The sequence below is a fragment of the Pungitius pungitius genome, chromosome 1, assembly GCF_949316345.1.
Source record: "Pungitius pungitius chromosome 1, fPunPun2.1, whole genome shotgun sequence".
Taxonomy (NCBI): Eukaryota; Metazoa; Chordata; class Actinopteri; order Perciformes; family Gasterosteidae; genus Pungitius; species Pungitius pungitius.
This window is the reverse complement of record NC_084900.1, coordinates 15,638,576-15,663,081: the sequence shown is the minus strand read 5'-3', so window position 1 is coordinate 15,663,081 and position 24,506 is coordinate 15,638,576. Positions and strand designations below refer to the sequence as shown.

Genomic DNA, 24,506 nt, shown 5'->3' with positions numbered 1-24,506 from the left:
ACGAGAGAGAAAAGCACACGGGTGGAGCTTACCATCGGCAGAGCTACGTTGGGACAGGATGGCGCCTACGCCAACCTCAGAAGCATCCACCTCCACCACGAACTGACGTTTGGGGTCCGGCTGTGTGAGAATGGGTGCCGTGGTGAACCGGTGCTTTAGGTCCCGGAATGCTCTGTCCGCCTCCGGGCTCCAGCAGAAGGGCCTGGCACTGGACGTCAGGGCTGTCAACTGGGCGGCAACCCGGCTGTAGTCGCGGATAAACCGGCGGTAGAAATTTGCAAACCCCAGGAACCTTTGGAGTTGCAATCTGGTAACAGGCTGAGGCCAGTCCAGAACCGCCCTCACTTTCTCGGGATCCATCCTCACTTGTCCCTCCGAAATGATGTATCCAAGGAATGATGTTGTGTGGGCGTGGAAGTCGCACTTCTCCGCTTTAACAAAGAGGCGATTCTCCAAAAGGCGTTGAAGGACCTGCTGGACATGCTGGGTGTGGATACTGTAGTTCTCCGAGAAGACCAGTATGTCATCCAGGTAGACAAATACAAAACGCCCAATCATGTCGCTAAGTACCTCGTTTATCATCCTCTGGAATACTGCAGGAGCGTTAGTAAGGCCGAATGGCATGACTAGGTACTCGAAATGGCCCATGGGGGTGTTGAACCCAGTCAGCCATTCGTCCCCCTCTCTTATTCGGATGAGGTGATAAGCGTTGCGGAGATCAAGCTTTGTAAACACTGAAGCGCCCTGCAGGGAGTCAAAGGCAGAGTTCATCAAGGGCAGCGGGTACTTGTTCTTGATTGTTATATTATTCAAACCCCGGTAATCAATACAAGGCCGAAGGGACCCATCCTTTTTACCCACAGAGAAGAATCCAGCCCCTAGGGGGGAAGATGAGTGACGAATTAGGCCCGCTGCCAGGGCATCCCTGATGTAGGTCTCCATGGCCTCGCGCTCCGGTCGGGAGATGCTATAGAGGCGTCCCTTGGGGAAGGTGGCGCCAGGAATCAGGTTGATTGCACAGTCATAGGGTCTGTGAGGAGGAAGGGCCAGTGCCTGTTGTTTACTAAAAACCTCACCTACGCTGTGATAAACCGTTGGCACCAGAGTCAAATCCGGGGGGGGGGAAGACACCACCTGGCGGGGAATAGAGTGGGAGCAAGCCGATTTAAGACAGTTAGCATGACAGTGAGTACTCCAACTAGTTACCTTGCCTGTCACCCAATCCAGGGTGGGGTTGTGTTTCCTCAGCCAAGGGTAACCAAGAACCAGGGGCATGCGTGGTGAGGACAGGATGAAGAAGGAGATGTCTTCCGAGTGGTTGCCCGATAACTGCATCTTCACTGGCTCCGTTCTCATGGTTACCCGTGCTAGTAGTCTGCCGTCGAGGGTGGTCGCTTCCATGGCCTCCGGAAGTTGTTCCTTGGAGAGCCCCAGCTGTTCCACCAGACTAGCATCGATGAAGCTGTCATCTGCGCCAGAGTCAACGAGTGCATTGATCTCCACAGACTGGTCTCTCTTGGTGAGGGTGACAGGAAAAAGGGGTCTGGCACGAGGGGAGGGGGTCTGAGTGGTTTGGCTCGCTAGAAGGCCTCCCAAACTTAGCGAGCCCGGGAGTTTCCCTGGCGCTGAGGACAGGAAGCGATGTAATGGCCCGCGCGTCCGCAGTAGAGGCAGCTCCTGGTATCTCGCCGCCGCTGGCGCTCTTCAGTGGACAACCCATGTCTGCCCACCTGCATTGGTTCAGGGTCAGGCAGTCTCACCTCCCTTGTCTCACTAAGTGTCGGGCGATTGGGGTGCTCTGTGCCTTGAAAGAAATTGGGTGACCGTGGATGGTTTGGCAATCCCAACCGTCTCTCCCTTCTTCTCTCCCGACATCTATTATCCACCCGGATGGACAAGGCCACCAGGTCGTCGAGATTCTGTGGCTCAGGATAGGAAATTAACTCGTCCTTCAGTGGCTCTGTCAACCCCTGGTAGAACACTGCCTGTAGGGACTCGTTGTTCCACCCACTCTCTACAGCCAATGTTCGGAATTCAATCACATATTCTGCCACGCTGCGGTTTCCCTGACGCACAGCGAACAGGCGCTTTGCTGCATCCTTACCCCGGGTGGGGTGATCGAACAGCCTCCTCAGCTCTGCCGTGAATTCCGGGTAGGCGGTGGTACAGGGGTCTCGTTGCTCCCAAATAGCCGAAGCCCACTCCAGCGCCTTTCCCCGGAGCAGCCCAATAACAAAGGCTATCTTAGCCTTGTCCGAGTGGTAGGTTTGAGGTTGGAGGTCAAAAACCAGACCGCATTGTAACAAGAAGGATCTGCAACCTCCCAGATCTCCCTCATACCTCTCCGGTGTGGGCACCTTGGGCTCTCGGACCGATGGGGAAACTTCTCCAGCCTCGACCAGGGCTGGGGGTGATGCAGTTGGCGGAGACGCAGCGGGAGCATTTAGCTGGACCTGAATGGCAGACAAGCTGGCAGATAAGGCTTGTACTGACGACATGATCTCCTGTAGCGCGGTGCTGTGTTGCCCTAACAAATTTCCTTGTAGGGACACCGCATGGCTCACAGAGTCTAGATCCGCTGGGTTCATGATGGCCGGATTGTTCTGTCACGTTCCTCTGATGGAACCCAAACGCAGACCAGACCAGATGGGTTTGAGGTGAAAACAAAGAGTCTTTATTGACACAGTGCAGGAGTAGACCAACGTGTAGAATGGCGAGTCCAGGTGAGGTGGTGGGGTGGAGGCGTCCCCGTGGCCAGGTGCGGTTGACGGCTTTCCCAGGTGCAGAACTAGAAAACAGGACAAAAGACAAGTTAGTGTTCCTCAAGGGGATTCTCGGGATCTCAGTAAGTAGCGGTGGTAGCGAATGCAGGCACACGTACTACTTCGTCTAACAATCCGGCAGGGACTGGATGTCGGTCTCAGCTTAACTAGGGTGGCTAATCTTGATCAGGTGTGTTGGCTTGATTGGCCGCAGGCCTGGAACTCTCCGCCTCTCCACGTTGCTTGGCAACCATGAAAAACAACATGGAAACATGCTCAGGGAGCTGGGGTCGTGACAAATATCAAATTGGAGCAGAAAAAAAATATAAATACATGGTGCACACATTAGTTTGCCATCACTCAACAGTCCCAGACAAGGTGTGTGTGTGATGGGCGGGGCGAGAAAAACACATTTTAATCCATTGTCGAAGCTTGTAAAGCAACAAAACAAATCGCCGCTGAGTCTTCTTCTTCTGCCTCTCACTCGTCATTTTCATTTACCGAAAATAAGAGAAACCGTACAGTAGGCCATGGCCTTTCTAACAGACTTCCAGATCTAATGGAACTGGTTAAAAGTGACCGACTGCAGGAAAGAGAAGAAAACTTGAGTATTTCCGGTGATGGACCGGTTCCACACACAGAGATTTCCCCTCAGTCTCTCTGCGTTGTGCTTTCAGCCGCATTCTTAAAGTTCTCGGCTGAAGTCTTGCCGCTCTTCTTTTTTGAGAGCAATTAACCGCTCGGACGAGAAGGCCTCTCTTCATCTCCATTAACCAACAAGACTTCTTCACCACCCCCCCCACCCCCCCGCTGCCTCTACTACTTCACGAGTGGGAATGAGATGCAAATTTGTCTTTAAAGTGTTCGGAAATAATAAGCCTTCATTACATCCATGTGTAGACAGAGATTATTATGCCATTATGTAACTGGTGCAGCTTCTTCTCGCTCGCTCCGAAGCTCGACGTGAAGATGGAAAGAGTCTCTGCCTATCGGGATGGTGGAGCTCCCTGGCATTTGTCGTCATATTTGGAACTTAATTACTTCAGAGACCCCAAGAACACACACAAAGAGAAGAACAACAAAACGCACAAAACACAGCGATTGCTCACACAGACGTGCACGCGTGACAGCTCTGACCTTCTCGATGGCAGCAGTCTAAGTCCGGGCGGCATTCACTGCTTCATTACTGGGAGGAGAGGAGGGTCACACGTGTGTTTTGTGTGTTCGACGCCCTCCGCCGCGTCCCGCAAAGCTTGTGCCTGCAAAGTCGGCAGCAACGGCAGGATATGAAGGTTATGAAGTAGTTCGTAACTCGCTTTTAACAAGACTCTATTTTCCTTGATGTCTTTTTTGGGTCGATTCTCTCTTTTTCACTGCACATTCCTGCTTATTCTTCTGCATTTGATGAACAGGTTCCACGTTAAAAAAGGAGGGAAATGGAAATCAGCAGTTGGTGCATGTGAGAGTGGAGGAGGATTGTTTGTGTGTGAGGAAAAAGAAGGTGTGACTCCCCTCTCACTCCGCTCATTACAGATGGAGAGGACTCTGTGGAGTTCTGCTGCAAGTTCCTGCTGCCTCAGTGTTGAGTGTGCCTGATGCTCTCTCCTCTCTATTACAGCCCACACACACACACACACACACACACACACACATCCAAGGGAACAACAAGCCCTTGCTATCTTTATCTCTTAAACACTCTCCTGCAGATGTCACACCGACAACTGGAGATACAGCTCGGCCTCTTTCCCTTTCCCGCTGCAGTTAATGGAAAGCGCTGCGTGGGTGGCAATGGCAGTCAGCACACGCTGCTAATCAATAGTTATGCTATCGATGAAGACCCCCCCCCAATTACGGCTCGCCTATTAGGAAAGGCAAACTTTCCTCAAGTCCACTGGATGTTGACAGAGATGATACGCTAGAATCACAGATTCATGGGTGATGTCTGTGTGCGTGTGTGTGCGTGTGTGTCATGCATAAACCGGCACATAGGACTTTGCTTTACATTTCATGGTGTTAAACACAAAACTCACGATCTCCTCAGAATCGTTGTTCATAGATCGAGAAAAGAGATTCATGAGGGTGGATTCTCGCTTTTAAAATAAATCCAAAACGCAGCTTCTTAACTGCCAATACAATCCATAAGAAAGAGTCCTGAGTCAAGTGTGTCGGCGTCCATCGTGTTCGCGCGCTTCACCCAGAGGTCAAAGGTGTCTTTGGCGAAGCCATTCGGGGCCGGTGAGTCAGCACCACTGTCAGCCTGGTGGTTCCTCAGCCCCGTCAGTGTGGCAGGGGGGCGGAGGAGCGGTGACAGGGCGTCTGAAGGGATGCACGGACACGAAAGGAGGAGGACGAGGAGGAGGAGGAGGGTGGGGACACGCTGACGGACCGGTAAACAGCGGAGGACGCTGCAGGTCAGGGGGCGGGTCGCGTATACGGCGTGTGCCATGCAGACAAAGGGACAGTTCACCCAGCTACGCTACATACCACTCGGTAGTTTTTTAAAGAAAACGTTGAGTCCCACGACCACGTGAACCCAAACAATCAGATTAACTGATAACACTGCAGGTAGGAAGGGTCGGTTGTATTTTTGTATTGGGGTGAACTGGCCCTTTTAAGCAACTCAGAGTTAGTAGAAAAGCTCCAACTTCTGTTTGAGTGATTTCTCTTTTTTCCTCTTCGGTTTGGAAACTGCGTTTTTGAAACCCACCATCTCAACAGCTCATTTAAAACACAGTTTTTCCAGCAGGTCGAGGATCGCCTTTGTGGAAGGCTTGGAATACTCTAAATGAAGAAACCTTCAGTGCGCAAGCAAGAGGAAAAAAAGAAGAAGGAGCTAAAACACGGACGGAATATAAAACCTTCCTTTTGACGGATTCAGGACTTATTATTAATGTGACATTTGAACTTTTTTCCCCTCGCAGGAATAACTGCATCACGCACAGACAGGGGAATAGGTCAGACACACAAGACAAGACACCACAGACACATCCCATTCAATCTGAGCCAAGCGATTGATCAGTTATCCATTTTAAAGAGCCGATCGCCTCCACAGCATCAATCCCATCAAACTGTGTGTGTGTGTGTGTCGCTTTCTGAGCGCGCCTGTGGAGAACTGTTTGTTGCTGCTGGAGTCAACAATCCGAAAGACACCCACACCACAATCACCTTCACCATTTTGTCGTGGCTCTTTTAGTGAAATCAGTTCACTTCATGAGCCGCTCAGCAGCGTTTTAAGGAAGCGACAAAGGGCCTGAGTGGAAGCCGTTCTGTTGTTCAGTTGACTGACACGTGATGAGATCCCATCTGGCCGCTTTTGTCGGTCTTCCTCCTCTTAACGTCGGGTCCCTAACGAAGACAAGCCCATCTCATTCAGTCCTGTGTGCTGCACAAAGACTTTTAATTATGAGGAGCCATCTTTAAGTAATGCAGGTGCTACCTGATGTCCTGCACATGCAGCTGATTGATTTGATATTGTTCAGATTGAAAAAGCAGAAAACCCTACTCTTAGAGATAAGGGCTGTTCTTTTAAAAAAATTCATCTGAGCCGATCTCGCTGACAACTTGGAACTTTGTCCACTTCTTAGATACAGACCTATTAGAACATCTTGGCTGATCTGACATCAGATCCTCGATCTAAGTGCAGCATCATCGAGCTCATAAACAGCACCACCTCGCCCATCAATCCCCGTGGCTGACATAAATCGCTGCTTTCACGCTGCTCCACAAACACGCAATCCAGCCGCCCTGAGGGGGGGCCCATTCTGACCGAGAGCCCCGAGAAAAGGCCACAAAGGAAACGGCGTGTCGCCGTGTGCTTGTTCGCTTGTTAGAAAGACGAGAGGTCAGGACAAGGTGGGAAGTGTGTTCACCTGTACCTGTGGTACAGAAAACACACCGTGGGAGTCACCGAGGTTACTGCCATGGTCAATTTAACCCCAAAGCCACAAATTTAAACATCATTCATGTGTTAGAGGACTACCCATTGATGCAACTGCACAAGCATTAACAGGAGCCAATGGGTTTGGTGCATATTGCCACAGACGGGGCAGAAGATGGAAGCTGTTGAACGGCGGACCAACGAGTGGAAGACTATTAAGTTATTCCATTTGTCTAATATCAAATTTCAAGTTGACTAGCTCGGTATTGACGATAAAAAGGCTTTTTCAGTAAGTACCTTTTTTTTTTCTCTATCACACGTATTGAAGCCGCTTAGCAGGAAAACCACAAAACACATGACTTTAAATTAGGGCTGCACGGTAAACCGGTATGCAATTTCCATACGTTATGAATTTCTCACGTACCGTCTGCACGTCATCGCGGAGCACCCAGCGGTCAGAGCTACGGGCCTCGAATTAATGTGTTTAATTGAAAAAGCGATACCGTCATATATACCGGGATCAGAATCTTTCTAAATACGGTCATATGGATTTTTGGCCATACCGCGCAGCCCTACTTTAATTTTAAAAGTTCAAACGCCCTCCTCGGCGCCTCGGATCAGCTCTCCGCCCTCCGACCTTTCCCGACCTCTCCCAAACATCGTGGAGACGTGACGGTGCGTCTCCACCCACGTGCCCTCGGCTGGACAATTAGGTTGCCGGAACGGATGACCATGTCGCTGCTGCTCTTTACTGGGAAACAATGTCCCCGCCGTCGTCCCCGGGAGACCGCGGGCCTTGTCTGACGGGACGCAGAGCTTGTCCAAATTCAGATGAAATGACAAAGGCAGAGGAGACGACAGCAAAGGCCGAACCGAACACAACCTCGAAAGCAAAGACAAAGCGGGAGGACAATGGTCCCGAGCTGATGCCTCGTGCTTTTTGTTTGGCCCTAACGTAATGGAAACAACGCGATTAGTACCGATACGGGGCGCGTCTCCCTCGGTAGTGGCAGCTGAAATGAAGATGGAGGCCTGATCGGACCTGGGCTGTCTCCTGGGATAAGGTCAACGGTGGGAATCCACCACCTGCTGCTGCGGTTGCACATCTGAAGAGAAAAGGAAGATCGTAGAAATATTCTCGGTGAGATGTCACATGAGAGAGCAGACGTTATTATTCACGTTGTGCAGGGGTCCATTTTCACTTCTTGAATTGGTTTCACATGGGAATCTTTTCTTGGCTTTCTGCGGTCATCTCTGTCATTCTGTCAAACCTGAAACCTCTTCACCGCCACCTTCGGCTCGAAAGAAATCCAGCCATGGAGTCGGTGTCTTAAACTACAGTCAGATAGACTGAGAAGAAGAGTGGGATGAAGGGGCAGGACCACCACTGTCAAACCACCTGATTGACAGATCGGTAACAGAGCTGTTTGTATTGTTCGTGGTCAAACTTTAATGGTTTCACAGGTAGACCTGAAGGATGTGGCTGCATGGGGAGCGGGACCTATCACCATGGCAACCGGAGCAAGCCGCTGAAAATGGATCAATGAATGTGGTCAGTTGACTAGTTACACACAAACACATTTTTTGTAAAACAAGTTGTTCTGAAATAGTTGTTTGAATATCCAATTGAAATGAAGCCTAAAACAGAAAAAGTTTCCATAAAAATAAATCTTTAAAAGCCTCATTGTGTTTCCCAACGCGTTGCAATAAAAACAGGATCCTGAGTAGGAAGGAAAAACATCATTTGCATGTTGTGGCATTTACATTCGGTGATGTATATAGTTTTGACATCTCATATTTGGCCACCATTCCCCCCGAGGAGTCTGCCATCCATCCTGGTTACCTGCACCAGATGGATGGTTTGCATGGAGCGACTTTCCACGGCTGCACATCTGTATCCTGTCACACACTAACACACAGGCTCTGAGGACCACTGGAGGCCATGACGCTCCGCATCACGCCGAGGGGCGTGTAAAGCGTTCTGGGGGATTAAGAAGTGCCTAATATTTAACTATTTTTATAGTTTAAATGTGACGTACAGGGAGTGATGGAAACCTGAAGGAAGAATATAAAAGCCTTCATAAAGTAAAGTAATAATATGTTTTTTTGTGATGTGATACTTTTATAACATAAAGTGTAGAAGTTATAGGAATGTAGAGACAAACATCTTCTATCTTTGACTGCAAAGGTATAATTTCACATATTCAGCCCTGGGAGGCTCACGCTACATTAGTATTTAACGTTTTTATGGGATGAAGTTGATGAGGCGCGTTGATCCTTGGCTCAAAACGCAGCAGCAGTTGTTGCAGAAACTCACCGAGTGAATCTGAACTCTGTATAATACACCTTCCCAGGACGCAGGGAATTCATCATGCCGCGCATAGCAGGTTGAAATAAGTTCTTCCTCCATCTCTTTTAAGAAAAAAAGGGGCTGTGGGATTCCATTACAGAGCAAATGGATGGATGTGATGGAGATTATTCTTTCGGCAGTGCTGTGATTAGGAACTCTTTGTAGAACTTCCCTCCTGCCTTGTGATAGTCTCCTCTTCATCACTCCTGAAGGTCTGAAATATCAAGAAAAAAAAAAACCTCACATCTGTCATTTCAGCCTGAAAGATCGTTTCAATGTAGCAGAACGGAGGCCGGTCCCAGACACACAGTGACGGAGACGAGCAGACGGACATGAGGGGGGGGGGGCGTGGTGATGAAGTGAGTGGAAGCATAGTAGTGCACTAATCATGGTCTCAGGCTGAAGAAACACACGGGCGCCTCTCAGGTTATTGTGCGATAATGGGATTCTCAGAGCAACAGACACACAGAAGAAATGTGAAAATGAATTATGCAAAACGCCCTCTCTCTCTCTCTCTCTCTCTCCCTCTCTCTCTCACTGTGCGTTTGTGTCTGCGAGAGTGTTTATGGTGACTTGAAATGACTCGTCCCGAGCAATGAGAAGCTAAGACAGAATGCATTAGTCGATAACAAAATCACAAGAAAGGACTTTTCTGATTCCAAATGACCCTTAAAAACTTTTGAGAAACAATTAAATATTGAGTAAATAAATGTGAATACCCTCACGAGACCATGTGCGGCGCAGTGTGCGGGGGTTATTGTCCCCACCATGATGGATTGAGTTGCTTTCACACCGTTGTTATTTGTAGAAAGCTGCAGGGGGCTCCTGTAAAATCACCCTGTGTGAGCCCCCTTAAGGATCCATTAGCATATTTACTTTCAGTATGCTGACTGGGAATCTTCCCTCGAGCCCCACTGAGCACCAACAGCTCAAACCCGTCACGGAGCAACAAGCGCCTCTATCACGCCTCGCATTCTGAAAGATCATCAAAACAGAAAGATCATCACAGCAGTTTGAATAGACGATCTACAGCATGATGAAGCGATGGAATCGGTCGAAAAGTAAAAAACAGGAGCGATCAGAACAAGTATTTCATATTCACTCCCCAAAGGATCACTCGAGGACTTTGAGAACTGACCATGCAAGACAATGGCAACAATATGGCCACCAGTCCGCCTTCCTGACGCAGTAACGCACACACACACATGCACACACACACGCACGCCTCCAGCCAGCCGGATCCACCAGAGCACCGTGTACGCTGTCACTCGCGACCCGCCGCCGTGACCCCTGTCAGGCCCGTGTCACTCTTCAGGGACGGGGTGTTGACGCCGCCCACTTTGTCCCATTTGTTTATTTATTTGTTTCCCGGCGGCGGCCTTCGTCGCGTCCGTCTCCCGCGCGGCCCTCAGGTGTCTTGAGTCCCTTGAGCCCCGTCTCCTCTGGCCCCTTAGCGCCCCCCCCCCCCCCCCCCTCCGGAGTGACATGAACACGGAGGTGTTTGGTTTCCTCTCTCGAGGAATCTCGCTCAACATTGTGAGGGACTTTTCTTTGTTTTTCCAAAGTCATCCGTCTCTGTGCGACCGGCACGTCCTTCATCCCGAAGACACTGAACTGGAGAATTATTGAGCTGTCACCGGTGAGGGGACGTGTCCCCATAAGGGTCAGCGCCACTCAGCTCTAGAGGTCTAGAGGTCGTTTTAGCTCATTTATTCAGGTTGAAAATAAGTACTTTAAATGCTTTTCCTGATTCAGATCAGTGTTTTTGGACCGATATAAAAATCAACTACACCACGACCACCAGAGGGATTCTACTGACTGACTTCACATCGGAGAACAAAACATCAAGCTTTTGAGCTTTTGTTAACTACAGTTAAAAGAACAGAACCGGAAGTGTAAAAATATCGACTCATTTCCGGGGTTTTATGACTCACTTCCGCAGCACTCGTTGATGAAAATAATCAAGCAGCCATTTGCTAACACGCCTCGTCGACCGGATTGTGTTTAATGCAGGTTCTAATACCTGAAAGCCACCTGACTGAGATGACGGCCAGGTGTGTCAGTTTCATCGGGTCAAGCCCGTCTGCAGCAGCGGCCCGACGCCGGTTACCGCGGTTACAAGAAAACTTCAGCTTCGTCTAACCACCGAGAAACCCGAGAGAGCTTCTCAGCCAACAGTCTTGAAGCAATGCGTTGAAGAAGTTCACCAATAATTCAAAAAACGATCTATAATTAACAGCGAGGACAAAGGCTGATGAGTCTCTGTGTTTCCTCCTGGCGCTCAGTGTGTACACTTAACCCCTCCTCTTCCTCACCACATTCTCTAGGATCCTAGTTGTTAGGACTCAGCAGCTCTCTGACAGTGTGGGATGAGGATCGACAGAAAGCCACAAACTGAATGGTGGCAGCGATCATTCTCCCTTTGATTCAAAAGATTTCACTCAGCTGCATTGCTCAATTTTTTAACCGCTTGAAATCCAACTCGGGGGACAAAAAGCAGAAGGATTTCCCGCACGGATCAGATATGTCTCAATGGTCACTTCCTGTTGCTGACTGAAGCACAAAGGCCCAGAAACAAATACCAAAGAGCTCCAACGCGAGGTCACACGGGTCATAATGACACATTAATGCATACAGCACCTTTAAAAACAGGGTTTACAAAGAGCTTCTACGGAGAAGCCAAAAGAAAAGAAAAGCAACAACGGAGCCACACTAAAGCCAAGCAAACCATTTCATTACTTGAAATAATTGTTTTATGTTTTAATTGGGGCTTTTAAATGATTTTTTTTTAACACAGAAGTTTGGGGGTTCGATTAGCCAAAAGCACCCGGTTGCAGAGTACAGCTGTCGCTCCTCACGGTGTCGTGTTATAAACCACGTCCATTTGAACGTGGAGAGCAGGGCCCACGACGTGGTGTGCCGTTGTGTGTCTGAAGATGCAGCGTGGAGGCGGGTGGGACTTCTTGGCTTCTGGAGCGACAGGAAGGACGAGAGCAGAACTGTGAACTTTCTAAGATCTTTATTCATCATTTGGTCATTTTGTTTGAGTTATTAATTCAAGTATTCATCCGAGTTATGAGACTATTGAGGCATCAATTGCCAGTAACTTCCCCTTTTTTCGAAATCATTCTCTTAACAGACTGAATTTGGAAATCAAATGTTTTTTATTGAAATTTAGATTATTAGATTTAGATAATATAGATTATTTATGATAATTACTATATCTTTTGAAAACTAATTTAATGTATTTTTGAGCAACTGCACCCAATGGTGGTGCCATGTCGTCATCAACACCTGTTATTTATATGAATCATTTTTAATAATTGTATTGGATATTTTATGAAAGATGTGAAGCAAACATCAAAACAGCTGTTTGAGTAATCCATCAAGCATTCATCCATTTTTAACACAATTAAGAGAACTACAGCTGCCCATTTGAGTCCAGATGTGGACTTACTGGCTTCAAAGATCTCCACATGTTGTTTTGTCTGGTTACTTTATGAACATAATAATAACATAATGAGGTCAAACCTGTGAACAGAAATGTGTTAGAGTCTCCAGATGTGCAGCATCATGGGCTCTGAGAAGCAGACGGATTCAAGAATCAAATCCACCTTCTGAAAAACTGAATCCGAAATCAGGAGTCAGGAACATTGTACGTTGGACGTATAAGGAATTTGACGTGGCGGTTGGTGCGTGGACAATGAGACAATGAGACAGTGGACAACAAGACAAATAACACAAAGTGCATGAAAAATGACATTTTCAATTGAAATCTACAGTATAAAATAGTATAAACTAGAGCAATATAACCCATTATTGCTCGATCTGTATTATACAAAATGGATTAGGACACTCGGGCGTCCAATCACATCAACTCCCACAAGGCCACCGTTCACCACGTGCATGTTGCGCACGACTCGGTGACGTCACAGGGGCCCTGAGAAATGAGTCCCAGCGTCGGTGTGACGACGGTGGCCGCTGCGTATAAATGCCGACACGGGAACTTACGGCTCATTCCTCCAGACTTGGTGCACAGGGGTCACCAGCAGCTGCCACAGGCCGAGAGCGATTTCCTTCACACGGTCTGAGGAAGAGGAGGCTTCGGAGTCTTCTCCAGGTGAGTCGGCGCACCTCAGAACAAACCTTCAAACAACGAAAAGTCAGTGGGTCTTTCTGTAAAAGAGCCTTTTCGGGTCCAAATGTGATGGCAGTGTCCGTAACGTCGCCCTCGAGTTGAACCTAGTGTTACATTTGCAATGAACTAATTACGCATATCTTATCTGATGATCAGTTTCTTCAGCAGAGGACCAACTAAATGACCATGAAGTCGTCATGTCTGCTTGTCTTGGCTCTTCTCGTGGTCTGCAACTTCACCGTGTCTGGAGGACAGGGCATCCCCGCGGAGGACGAGACTGACGGGAGGACCATAGACGACATCATTCTACAGAGAGCAGAGAGTCTCCTCCTACGGTCCATCCTCCAGAAGATACATGACGAACACGGCGGAGACGGTGCGTAAGATGCGGGTGTTGGACGACGGGAGGTCTGATGTAGCTGAATTTGTTTATACTGGTGCAGCGATGACATTGACATCAGGCTATTTCACTTATTTTTGTATAAATTAAAAGTAAAGGTGTAAATTACATTTCATAACATTTGTTTTAAAACACCAAAATGTAAATACTGTTAATCCAATGTCATAAGATGGACGGGAGATGGACCGCCAACTGAACTCGTTCGTGCGTAATTTACGCGCGGCCCGTGTAGAAACGAGGAGAAAAGGGGATATCTATAGGATACTTGGGGATTCTTAATAACGTAATCTAAATAAAGTTGTACTTTTCTCCAGAGGGATTTTCCTCTCAAGCAGAATGGATAACCAAACGGCAGCATCCCGGAAAGAGGAACGGCGAGGACCTGGAGAAGCGGCAGCATCCGGGGCGCCGAGAAGAGGACGAGGATGAGCCGTACTTGGACCTTCAAAGGAGACAGCACCCGGGTAAACGCGAGGAAGAAATGCGCCCGTTCATGGAGCTCCAGAAGAGGCAGCATCCGGGGAAGCGCTTCGCCGCGGGACGCGTTTCTGAAAACCCCGCGGCGCTCCTGGGGGGACTTTCAAAACGACAGCACCCGGGGAGGCGGTACGTGGTGGTGCACAGCAAGCGCCAGCACCCGGGTAAGCGCGACGGGGACGACGACGACGTGGACTGGGACGCGGACGGAGAGGGAGAAGAAGTGGACCTCGTGGAGATGGAAAAGCGGCAGCACCCAGGCAAACGGTTTTGGGTTACCTCCAGTCCGGAATTAGGCGCAAACAGTCCGTGTGACGTATTGGACGCTACGAGCTGCGGCAAAACCAGTCTGCTGCTCGACTTTTTAGACAAAATCAACGAGAGCCACCACGCCGAGGAGAAGCGACAACACCCGGGGAAAAGGTTTGCGCCCGAGGAGGACTTAGTGGAAGCAGAGTAGCCGAAGTACAAGTCCTCCGCTGTAATGTTAACCAATAAATGTATAAATGAAGTGAACACAAGTTATTATTAAAAACAAAAAAGAGTTTACACCGTCGAATCTGTTGTTCCACCGACAGTTACTGTGTCATCGTTGCAACAAAACAAAAAAAAACATGTATCCGCTGTTAGTTCGGTTTGGAGAGCTTGTGCGTAATTGGGTATATCGCTGTAAAATACGGGGTTCATCTCCATTTAATCACTTGAACTGATTTGCTATTTATTCCGTTGATTATAGACTGGTCGTGCTAAAAGTCCCAGAAGGAACGCATCGGTCCACTGTCCCTCTGTGAGGCGGCACGCGCCCTTCGGTCCAGCAGGCGTCACGGTCAACGGAAGTACCCAACGCGTCGATCTGATCCGTGTCTCGTTATTTTCTACTTATGTAAACTATAACGACTACCACCGCAAAATAAAATATGTCTGGTTATTTTTCTACATATTATTGCATGTGTTAAGTTCATTTAAACTTTGCCTTAACGTCAACCACCAATGTTGGACAATAAAACGCAATGGTTAAAATGTATGGTTTGCATCCGCTGCAGTATTTTGTGCAATGTTAAAGCCTATTAAACTGTTTATTCAACCCAACAGGTCTAATTGGTGTGTAGTCCAACAATGATGGATGGATGATTAATGGATCCAATATATCCGACAGAGTGTGTCGGGTACCTCCTGTCCTCGCTTTAATTGGGCTCATTCCAACAGAGAGGCGGCCCACAGCCCTGATCGATATGCAGATTATTCATTCACATTGACACTTGGTGGTGGAGAGGCTCCACTGAGGTGTCCACGCCGCTTTCGGCTCCAGCAGCTGCAGTGGATTTGACAAACTGTCAAGTAGGGCGGAATAAGCACGTTGTCTGCACTGGCTGAGAAATAAATAAACTTGTCTCATACATAACATGATTGGAGACAACTCAAATTGTCTCACGGCAAGAAAGCACTATACGCATATTTGAATTGTTGTTTAAACAAGCGCACAAACCCATTGTAAATGTGACAGTGACACGCACACGCCCCAACACGCACACACACACACACACACACACACTCTGTGTGTGTTAATTTAAAAATGTGTTCAACATTTTGAGTTTGTGGCCCAACTGCCCCATAATGTAATAACATAACTAGAACATCCTTTCAAAAACATAAATCTGAAGAATAGCAGTGTGAAAAAAATAGATTCAACTGTCCACATGAGTAATAAACAATTAAATAATACCACACAAACCAAATGCATATTAGTTTCTCTAAACTGAACTTTTCTGATACCAAATGACCCTTAAAAACTTTTGAGAAACAATTAAATATTAAGTAAATAAATGTGAATACCCTCCTAGGAGATCATGTGCGGCGCAGTGTGCAGGATTATTGTCCCCACCATGATGGATTGAGTTGCTTTCACACCGTTGTTATTTGTAGAAAGCTGCAGGGGGCTCCTGTAAAATCAACCTGTGTGAGCCCCCTAAAGGAGCCATTAGCTTATTTACACGCTCATTAACAAAAAGAAGTATATCAATATATTTAAATGATGATGCAACAACAACAACAACATGTTCCCACAGCGAGCTGTAGACCATCTGATAAGGTCATCTCTTCTCTATGGTGATTACACGGAACAGTCTCATCAGGTTGACCTCACCTTCTTTTGCAATGAGTTTCATGATTCCATGGAGAATATTTCAATACAATAGAGAATGTCAAAGAAAAGGATTTTACATATTAAAAGAAAAACGTTTTTTTCCTTCTCACTGCATTCAATCATTTTTAGATTCATATTTCTGACTTTGGAAATAAGTGAGGATATCATTCAAGAAGATCTCGCGACCTGGAGTGAGGATTTGGCTGCGGTTCACCTTAGATGGGAGACAACCAATGGACGGAGACACTCGTGAAACATTATTTGCATTCTTGTGACACAGCGCTTTGCCTTCAAAGGGCAAGGAAGGGAAGATGGAGATGGTGGAAGGAAAGAAGAAGACTCGTAGGGCGCTGGGTGAAGGTCAGGAATATGTTGTCATGTCGATCGAGAGGCACATTATCATAAAAGAAGCTTAAATTGTGAGGCACAGAGTTGAGGCCACGTAGATTTTAAATGGAGAGTGTAGCTCTCTGGAGGAAGGAGAGTCGGAGTCGACAGGACAGACATCACGTCGAGGGGGAGTGATGTTGAAGTGAAATTGGGAGCATTGTCTCAATAGCAGAAGTGGGATTAAGCCCTCAGACTCTGAAGCACAAGCAGACATTTGTTAAGGACACATCTGAAGTGATGGTGAAAGGATCTGATTGTATCACAGTTAAGGACGTCTGACTGAAGGAGGGGGACAGTTAACACAGAGAGACAGACATTGGAGAGGAGTACGCCAGGGCTCCTCAGTTCATCCAGGGTCACGCTGCTGATTCAGGAGGAGAGGAGGTGGACTCTGTGTTCACATCAGTGATACTTGGTGTTCACTCACGTTTTTGCCTCGTGAAAAACCTAAAAAACATACTTTGTTGCTGTTAACACTCTGGTGCAAAATTTAAAAATGCACCACGGGAAAAACTACTGTTTTATTTTGATAGATGTGTTTCTTTTGTAGCAAACGCGCTAAAACGGAATTTCATTGTGCCTCCGTATAATAATACAATAACAAATACCTGAATCCTGTTTGTTTCCATTTTTTCTTTTTGTTTTCTTTATCTTTCGTTTCGTTTCGCCAAAAAAATCATTAAAGGAGGCTTTAATAATCCTAAAATGATTAATATGTAGAAGAAAAGAAACAAAGACAACAAAGAACCGGTTGTGGTGAGGCCCGTCCAGTTGGTTTGCGCGTTTCGTGTCGTTGGTCCCTCGTCTCGTCCCTTACCGACCAAACGCTAATCACGTGACCGGGCAGGGCGGCTGCTGCTGTCAAAGAGAACTAACCACACTGTTATTGTTGGATCCATCTGTAAGTACACCGCATTTATCGTGTCGGTCTTCACATGGAAATGTGTTTTTTTTCCGGAAAGTTTTGAAGCCATTTTCCTTCGTGTTTCTAAACAAAGACGTCGGATAAACTGGCCAAAGGAAACGCGAGAGCTGCTGTTAGCATTCTGCGGCTAGCGTCACATTTAGCCGACGTTACTAACTTAACATTTAACGTTAAACTTCAGGTTTTTGGATTCCCAAATATCACATTATGACAGCAATACAAATTGAAGGTGCAAAAAGTAAATAACCGTCGGAGTGTGTCTCCCTGACTCCAGTGGGTGTAAGTCTCTGCGAGCTAACACCATCGGCACCTGCTAAAAGTCCTTTTAAAACATGACGGTTCTTACATCGATGTCAAATGTTCGATCGTACAATAGATTTGTGGAACTTTTGGCTGTGACTTTTAGAGTGTTCGATAGACATTGCATTGTATTCTACTAAGTTAAGTCAGACATAATATATATTTTCCTCCGGAGTCCTCTTATCTAGTGTGTCCGTCACGTGACCCGTATTCCTTAATGCTTTCTCACTATCGTGATGTAACGTTATATTTATACCCACAATGTGCTTTGATCTCCAGGTGTCCCTGCAGTGCAGATGGAGACGTCAGTGGGGGGGTCGCACACCCCATGACATGTGGACCGAGACAGGGCTCTCCCACTTTGCATCTCCTGTCCCTGAACGCAGCACGCCACCACCGCCATCGTCGTCATGGCCTCCGGTTATCCCCCCCCCTTTGAGGGCACGGGGGAAGTGAAGGAGGGCTTCCTGTGCCCGCTGTGCCTCAAGGACCTGCAGTCCTTCTACCAGCTCCAAGACCACTATGAAGAGGAGCACTCGGGGGACGACCGCCACGTGCGGGGGCAGCTCAAAAGTGAGTGGCGTTTTGTGAGGCTTTGTGAGACCTCGAGCCGCAGAGAGGAAGACTGTGTACTCCTCATCCTTTTTCTGTGTGTGTGTGTGCACAGGTTTGGTCCAGAAGGCGATGAAAGCCAAAGACAAGCTGCTGAAGCGGGACGGAGACGACCGACCGGACACCGGCAGCTACGAGTCCTTCTACTACGGCGGAGTGGACCCCTACATGTGGGAGCCTCAGGAACTGGGTGAAATGAACCGCCGCGCTCTGCGTTCTCCGGCTCCGGGTTTGTCGGAGCGATGCGACCCGATGCTGACCGACTCGCGGGTTTCCTCTCTCTCTCTCTCTCTCTCTCTCTCCTAGGAGCGACCAGGAGTCACCTGGACTTGTTCAAAAAACACCGGGCCGCTCGGATAGACCACTACGTCATCGAGGTCAACAAGCTCATCATCCGACTGGAGAAGGTTGGCTCCCGGCAGCACGAATGGGGGAAAAAACACACACTCACGGCGCAGATTTAACTCTGGGAGTAACTTTGACGAGAAATTTGTCTTTACAGCTGACATCGTTTGACAGGGTCAACTCCGACATCGCCAAAATCCGAGGTTTGTGTTTTCATTCCGACTCGTCAATGGTCTTTTTATACAGAGATTTATTTCATGCACGAGTGTGTTCTCCTCCTCCTCCTCCTCTTTCCTCCAGCCATTGAGAAGTCGGTGGTGTCCTGGGTTAACGACTCGGACGTCCCGTTCTGTCCCGACTGCGGCAACAAGTTCAACATCCGGAACCGGCGGCACCACTGTCGCCTCTGTGGCTCCATCATGTGCAGGAAGTGCATGGAGTTCGTCCCCATTCCGCTGGCTCGTACGTGTGAAGGAACCTCGTCGAGACACACACACACACACACACACACACACACACACACCGGCCTCTTTCTCTGTTCCCAGACAAGCTGATCAATGGGACCCGAGAGGTGCTGTGTGTCGCTGGGAGCCCCGTTCAGTACCCGTCCCCCCCGGCTGGGGGCGGGATGGGCTCCAGGAGGGGCAGCATCAGCAGCCTGAGCAGCGTGACGTCCATGCTGGAGGAGAAGGACGACGAGAAGATCCGCTGCTGCCGCCACTGCATGGACACGCTGCTGAAGAGGCAGCAGAAGCTGGAGGAGAAGGACCACATGCCGGACGTGGTGAAGCTCTACGAGGTTCGGCTCTCCTCTGGTCCCCCGGTGGATGATTTCCGTTTTCTTTTCAAGTTGTTGATTTGCTCTTTCAGGGAGGGGGGGGGGGGGTTTCCTGTTTTTCCGCTTTGCTCTGAACTTGTCTTCCTGCCAGCGGCTGCGGATGTGCATGGAGAAGGTGGACGAGAAGGCTCCAGAATACATCCGAATGGCTGAGTCGCTGAAGTAAGTTATTTCGGAAGCATTAGTGGTGTGAGGGCTGATGTTTGGTGCGAGAGAGGCTCATGGTGGCGGCTGCTTGATCCCACAGCGCCGGAGAAACCACCTACAACCTCGACACCGCCGCCGGACTGAGACTGGAGGTGCAGAAATACTACGAGCTAATCGACGCCCTGAGGTAGATCGACGCCTTCTCTGGTGTCCGTCAACCACGAAGCTTTTTTTTTTTTTAAACGGGGTCAAAAGGGAGTTCTGTGTTTCTCCCCCGCCCCCCCCCACCCCCACCAGCAAGAAGATTCTGACGCTAGGAGCCAAAGACGAGCCGGCGCCGCGCCAGAAGGCCCTCCAGCTGCAGAGGATGATCCGTTACACGGCCACGCTGTTCGTCCAGGTGAGGCTCCGACCCGCTGCAGAACGTCTCTCCAATCCGGGCCTTCCCGTGCCCGAGTTCACGCCTTCTCCGTGTCCTCTGCGTTTCAGGAGAAGCTTCTGGGTCTCATGTCTTTACCCACCAAGCACAAATACGAGGAACTGAAAGAAAAGAGAAAACAGGAACAGGAGAAGAGACTCCAGCAGGAGAGGCTGGTGAGATTGGGTGCAGGACCTTCTGCTTCTACCACACGAAGAACTAGTTCCTGAATGTTCCCTGCATCCTTCCTTTTCACCAGGTGACCCAGGAGACCCTGAAAAGGAGACAGGAGTCCGAGAAGACCCGCCCACAGCCGCCCCCCAGCACCAACGGGGAGCTGCCGAGAGCGCCGCGCGTGACCAAAGTGGGCGGGTGGCTGCCCTCCGCGGACGCCGTCCTCGCCGAGCACGAGGACCCCCTCCTGCAGCAGATCGAGAACATCCAGTCGTTCCTGCGGCAGGCGCGGGAGGCGCGGCGGGCGGACGAGGTGGCCCTGCTGGAGGAGAACCTGCGGCAGCTGCAGGACGAGTTCGACCAGCAGCAGACCAACCGGGCCATCGCGCTCTCCCAGAAGCTGGCCGCCGAGGAGCGGCTGCAGCGCGGCGAGCTGGACCGCCTGGAGGCGTGGGAGAGGGAGGAGCGGCAGCAGCGGGGCCCCGCCGCGGGCAGCGCGCCGCCTCCCGTGGCGTGGGAGGGGCCTCCGGGCGGCGGCCAAGAGGACGAGGACGCGGGGGAGCTGACCCCGACAGCCGAGGGGAGTCCGCCCCCCGCGCTCAGCGGCCAGGAGGAGTCGCCACCCAGGCTGAGGAGCCTAGGGGGGCACGTGACCCCCCCTGGTGGCGAAGGGCAGAACAGCGCCTCCCTCAACCCCTTCGATGACGACGAGGAGGAGGCCACTCCCGTCGAGGAGGATCCGTCCAATCCCTTCTTTGAGGACATGAGGCGGGAGCACCGGGAGGTCGGCGCCGCGAGGAAAGAGTACAACCCGTTCAGCGAGGACGACGAGGTTGCCGCCGCAAACCCCTTCGAAGGCGGCGACGCCGAGGCGGGCAACCCCTTCCTGGAAGCCTCGGGGAACTCCCCGGGAGTCTCCAGGAACCCGTTTGACGGGGACGAGGAGGCGGGGGACCTGCCCGACGTGGACGTGATCGAGGAGGAGCTCCTGCTGCAGCAGATCGACAACATCAGGGCCTACATCTTCGACGCCAAGCTCAGCGGCCGCCTGGACGAGGTGGAGCTGCTGTCGGTGAACCTCAGGGAGCTGCAGCGCACCCTACAAGAGCAGAAGAAAAAGCACTGAACCGCGCCCCCCTGCCCCCCACCTCCACCTCTCACTTCCCCCCTGAATACCTGCTACTTACCTCCAAGGCAAGCTCACTTTACCAGACTCGTGAGCCCTCTGGTTCCAGTTATTCTGCTGCACCACAGAGCAACTTGCTGAGTTCCTGAGATTGAATACCTACTATGGCTCAGTAGTCTGGGGGGGGTGGGGGCTCATCTTTCTAAACCACCTCCCCCTGTACAGAGCGCTGGAGTCTTTATCTCAGCACCAGGAGCCCAAACAGGAAGAGAGAAGAACGGACCGTCCTTGATGCACATTTGAAGGTCTGCAGTTGAATGACAGAATCTATGAATCCAGCACCAACAGCTGAGATCTGAAGCTCATGCAGCTGCTTGTGGATCCTCCCTTCAGTTTCCACAACTTTAGTTTATTTGAGGTAATTAAAGCAGAAATGAGATCGGTCATCTCGGCCCCTTCCTTCGCGTCACGAATTAAAGGGAAATAAAAGCCGCCATTGTTGCTCCCGTGATGTGACGCTCGCTCATGACTACGAGGGCGCTTTTCATCCGACTATGAATTAGGTTCCTGGGAGAGGGGGGGGGTTATTCGCGCTCATTCCTGTCTGCATGGTCGTGCTCGAACGCTTTCAGTTACGTGATCTTTTCTTCGTGTGTCTGGTCGTGGCCTCGTTATCTTTTAAAAGCACTTAACCAGGTCGAACAACCCCCCCCCCCTGTTGCTGCTGAGGGACTCTTGCTTTTGCCGGCCTTTTTAAAAATTGAACGAGAGGCCACGTTTGACTTCCAGCTTTTATTTACTAATCTGGACTAATAAAACGAGTTCTGTCAGTTTTGTTTGTTCGCCATCACTTCAACATCTGCTGACGTACATCGGCTTCCTAAAACTATCGAATAAAACACTAGAACGCACTAAAATCAGTGTTACTGACGTTACTTTCAATTCTTTGGGTTAATGTAAACATTTTTTGGTTTGTCAGATAAAATGTCACTACATCGATGCCAACAAGTATTATCTGCCCTTTGTCGTCATAGTGCTTCACACTGTGTGTGTATTGTTGATCTCACACTAATATCTGACATCCACACAGAAGCAGAACACGTGAAAATGTTTCGTGAGCGCGGATGACTCAAGGAGCTTCTCTGTGTGTGATTTTTATTTTTTTGCCAACATTTTTTTAAGCACGAACTTCCATCACCGCACCAATAAAAAAAAAAAAAAATAGTTCTCAGAAAACGCTTTGTCTTTTCATTATTTGAATCTCAGCCATTCTCCCTCTTCTTAAATATTGTGGTCATGCTTACTTGATGTTGTTCACACGGCAGGCGAATTGGTTTTATTTCAATGTTTACATCGCAGTGTTGACACTGGAAAAAAAAAAATCCAAAAGCGCCCATAAAAGATGTCTGTGGTTTCCTGCCGCTCCTGGACCGGAGACGTTGGACCTCCGGCACAGCGGGATCCATCCAGTCACTCGTATTTACAGCTGAATCCGCGGCGCCGAGGTCCTTTTGATGCCGTCGTACGAAATCGAAACGTGACACTGCGGCGCCTCACTCCTGCGCCGCCGCCATCCGGGTGCGATGTTTTCCCGTCATCTCCTTGGGCAGCGGCGTGGTGCCGGGACACGGCACCTGGCCCTCCACCTCGCAGATGCACTCTCGCAGACAGTACTTCCGGGGCCCAAAGTTGGCGGGGTTGGAGGCCTGCATCTTGGCCTGGGCCTCGGCTTGTAGAACCTCTCTGTCGACAGGCAGCGGAGAGGAATCAGCACGTGCATCACCCGACGATGTGATTGGATATTTTGTAAGCATTCTCACTGATTCTCTGCACCAAATGCATTAATTAACATCAACGGTAAGAAGCATCCAAGTCTGAATATCTTACTCTGATTTGCCCAGAATCTTCTTGACATGTAGTGAAATCTGTTTGTAGTCCTTCCCTTCCATATCCACCAGAACTTGCTCCCCGTCGTCTGCAAAGGAGAGCGAGCACATCAGCCACAGCTTGATCAAAAACATTGATTACCATCATGATGATGATGACGTGATGGCAGGAAATATTTATTTAAGGTTTATTTCCCCTTGTGTTCAAATACACACCCAGGTAGAACTTCAGGAACGGAGATGGCGTCATGTTCTTGAACATCATTATTTGAAGCCACTGGTTTTTGTACTGAATCTGAGGGATATTGAAGAATACAAACTTTCTGCAAAAGAGGAGAAAACATACAAGAATGGTCTGAATAACGCTTACATTTATTCATTTAAGTACCTTATCGAAAGGCAACTTCAACAACTTCAATTAAGCTAACGTTAGTTGATCCGTCAATGTCCCGTTTTAACAGGTTAATTGAAACATTTTAAGGCCACACACTGCTCCTATTTGAGTGACTTTAAGTGATGGGGATGGACGCAGCGGTGGAGCTTAACATCAGTTTGAGGACATGTTGTAGCCGTGAGTGCGTCTCTGCTAGCATTAGCTCCCGTTAGCTCTGACCTTGCGCCGTCGCTCAGCTCTCCGCTCGTGTTGTAATTGACCGTCATGATCTTCACTCGGTTTTTAAAGACGATGTCGCCCTTCTGGAGGTATTCGAGAGTCCTCCTGATCGGAAAGCGTCCCTTCATCGGCATTCTAAAGTCCCTTTTAGTTTGTATTTACAAACTAGCACATCAAAGAGTGTCGGGCACACGGAGCGGCGCCTTTCGATGACGTCGGCTGAGCAACCAGGAAGCTGGCGAGGTTTCGTTTTTTTCCTTTCCTTTCAAATTTAATTGTATAATTAAAAATATATATATATATGCACTTCTACGCATATTTTGATCAAACAGCAAATTTAAAAACAGGAGGGTATATTTATAATAATAATGATCAGACAGTAAAGTACAACACATAAAATATAAATAATAAAAATAGACATCTTGCGAATGTAGTAGTTCCGAGAGAAAAAAAAGTTCCTCTGGCCTTTGAGAGAATGAGGGGTCTCTTAGTTTCTAAATGACCAAAGCTGGTTTTGTGGGGCGTGACAAAGTGTAGCTAGAAAGCTAGAATACACAGGTATCAAACATCGCAGAGAAGCATGAA

General features: G+C 49.0%; 3 protein-coding genes across 3 annotated transcripts; 2 read left to right on the top strand and 1 right to left on the bottom strand.

Annotated features, from left to right (window-relative positions):
• The first annotated feature begins 13,013 nt into the window (after positions 1 to 13,013).
• Positions 13,014 to 15,028, top strand: trh (thyrotropin-releasing hormone). Its single transcript, XM_037478367.2, has 3 exons — positions 13,014 to 13,109; positions 13,284 to 13,503; positions 13,842 to 15,028. Exons 2-3 carry the CDS (start codon positions 13,308 to 13,310, stop codon positions 14,462 to 14,464), a joined length of 819 nt encoding a protein of 272 aa, XP_037334264.2. The 5' UTR covers positions 13,014 to 13,109; positions 13,284 to 13,307; the 3' UTR covers positions 14,465 to 15,028.
• A 2,279-nt stretch (positions 15,029 to 17,307) lies between these two features.
• Positions 17,308 to 22,408, top strand: LOC119221974 (rabenosyn-5). Its single transcript, XM_037478249.2, has 12 exons — positions 17,308 to 17,438; positions 18,042 to 18,335; positions 18,430 to 18,564; positions 18,681 to 18,781; positions 18,877 to 18,922; positions 19,020 to 19,181; positions 19,265 to 19,518; positions 19,649 to 19,719; positions 19,805 to 19,891; positions 20,002 to 20,104; positions 20,194 to 20,298; positions 20,382 to 22,408. The coding sequence occupies exons 2-12, from the start codon at positions 18,173 to 18,175 to the stop codon at positions 21,420 to 21,422; spliced, it is 2,268 nt and encodes a 755-aa protein (XP_037334146.2). The 5' UTR covers positions 17,308 to 17,438; positions 18,042 to 18,172; the 3' UTR covers positions 21,423 to 22,408.
• On the bottom strand, positions 22,317 to 24,130 carry mrps25 (mitochondrial ribosomal protein S25). Its single transcript, XM_037478400.2, has 4 exons — positions 23,922 to 24,130; positions 23,525 to 23,631; positions 23,310 to 23,397; positions 22,317 to 23,165 (listed from the first exon to the last, which is right to left on the bottom strand). Exons 1-4 carry the CDS (start codon positions 24,053 to 24,055, stop codon positions 22,976 to 22,978), a joined length of 519 nt encoding a protein of 172 aa, XP_037334297.1. The 5' UTR covers positions 24,056 to 24,130; the 3' UTR covers positions 22,317 to 22,975.
• Positions 24,131 to 24,506: the final 376 nt, after the last annotated feature.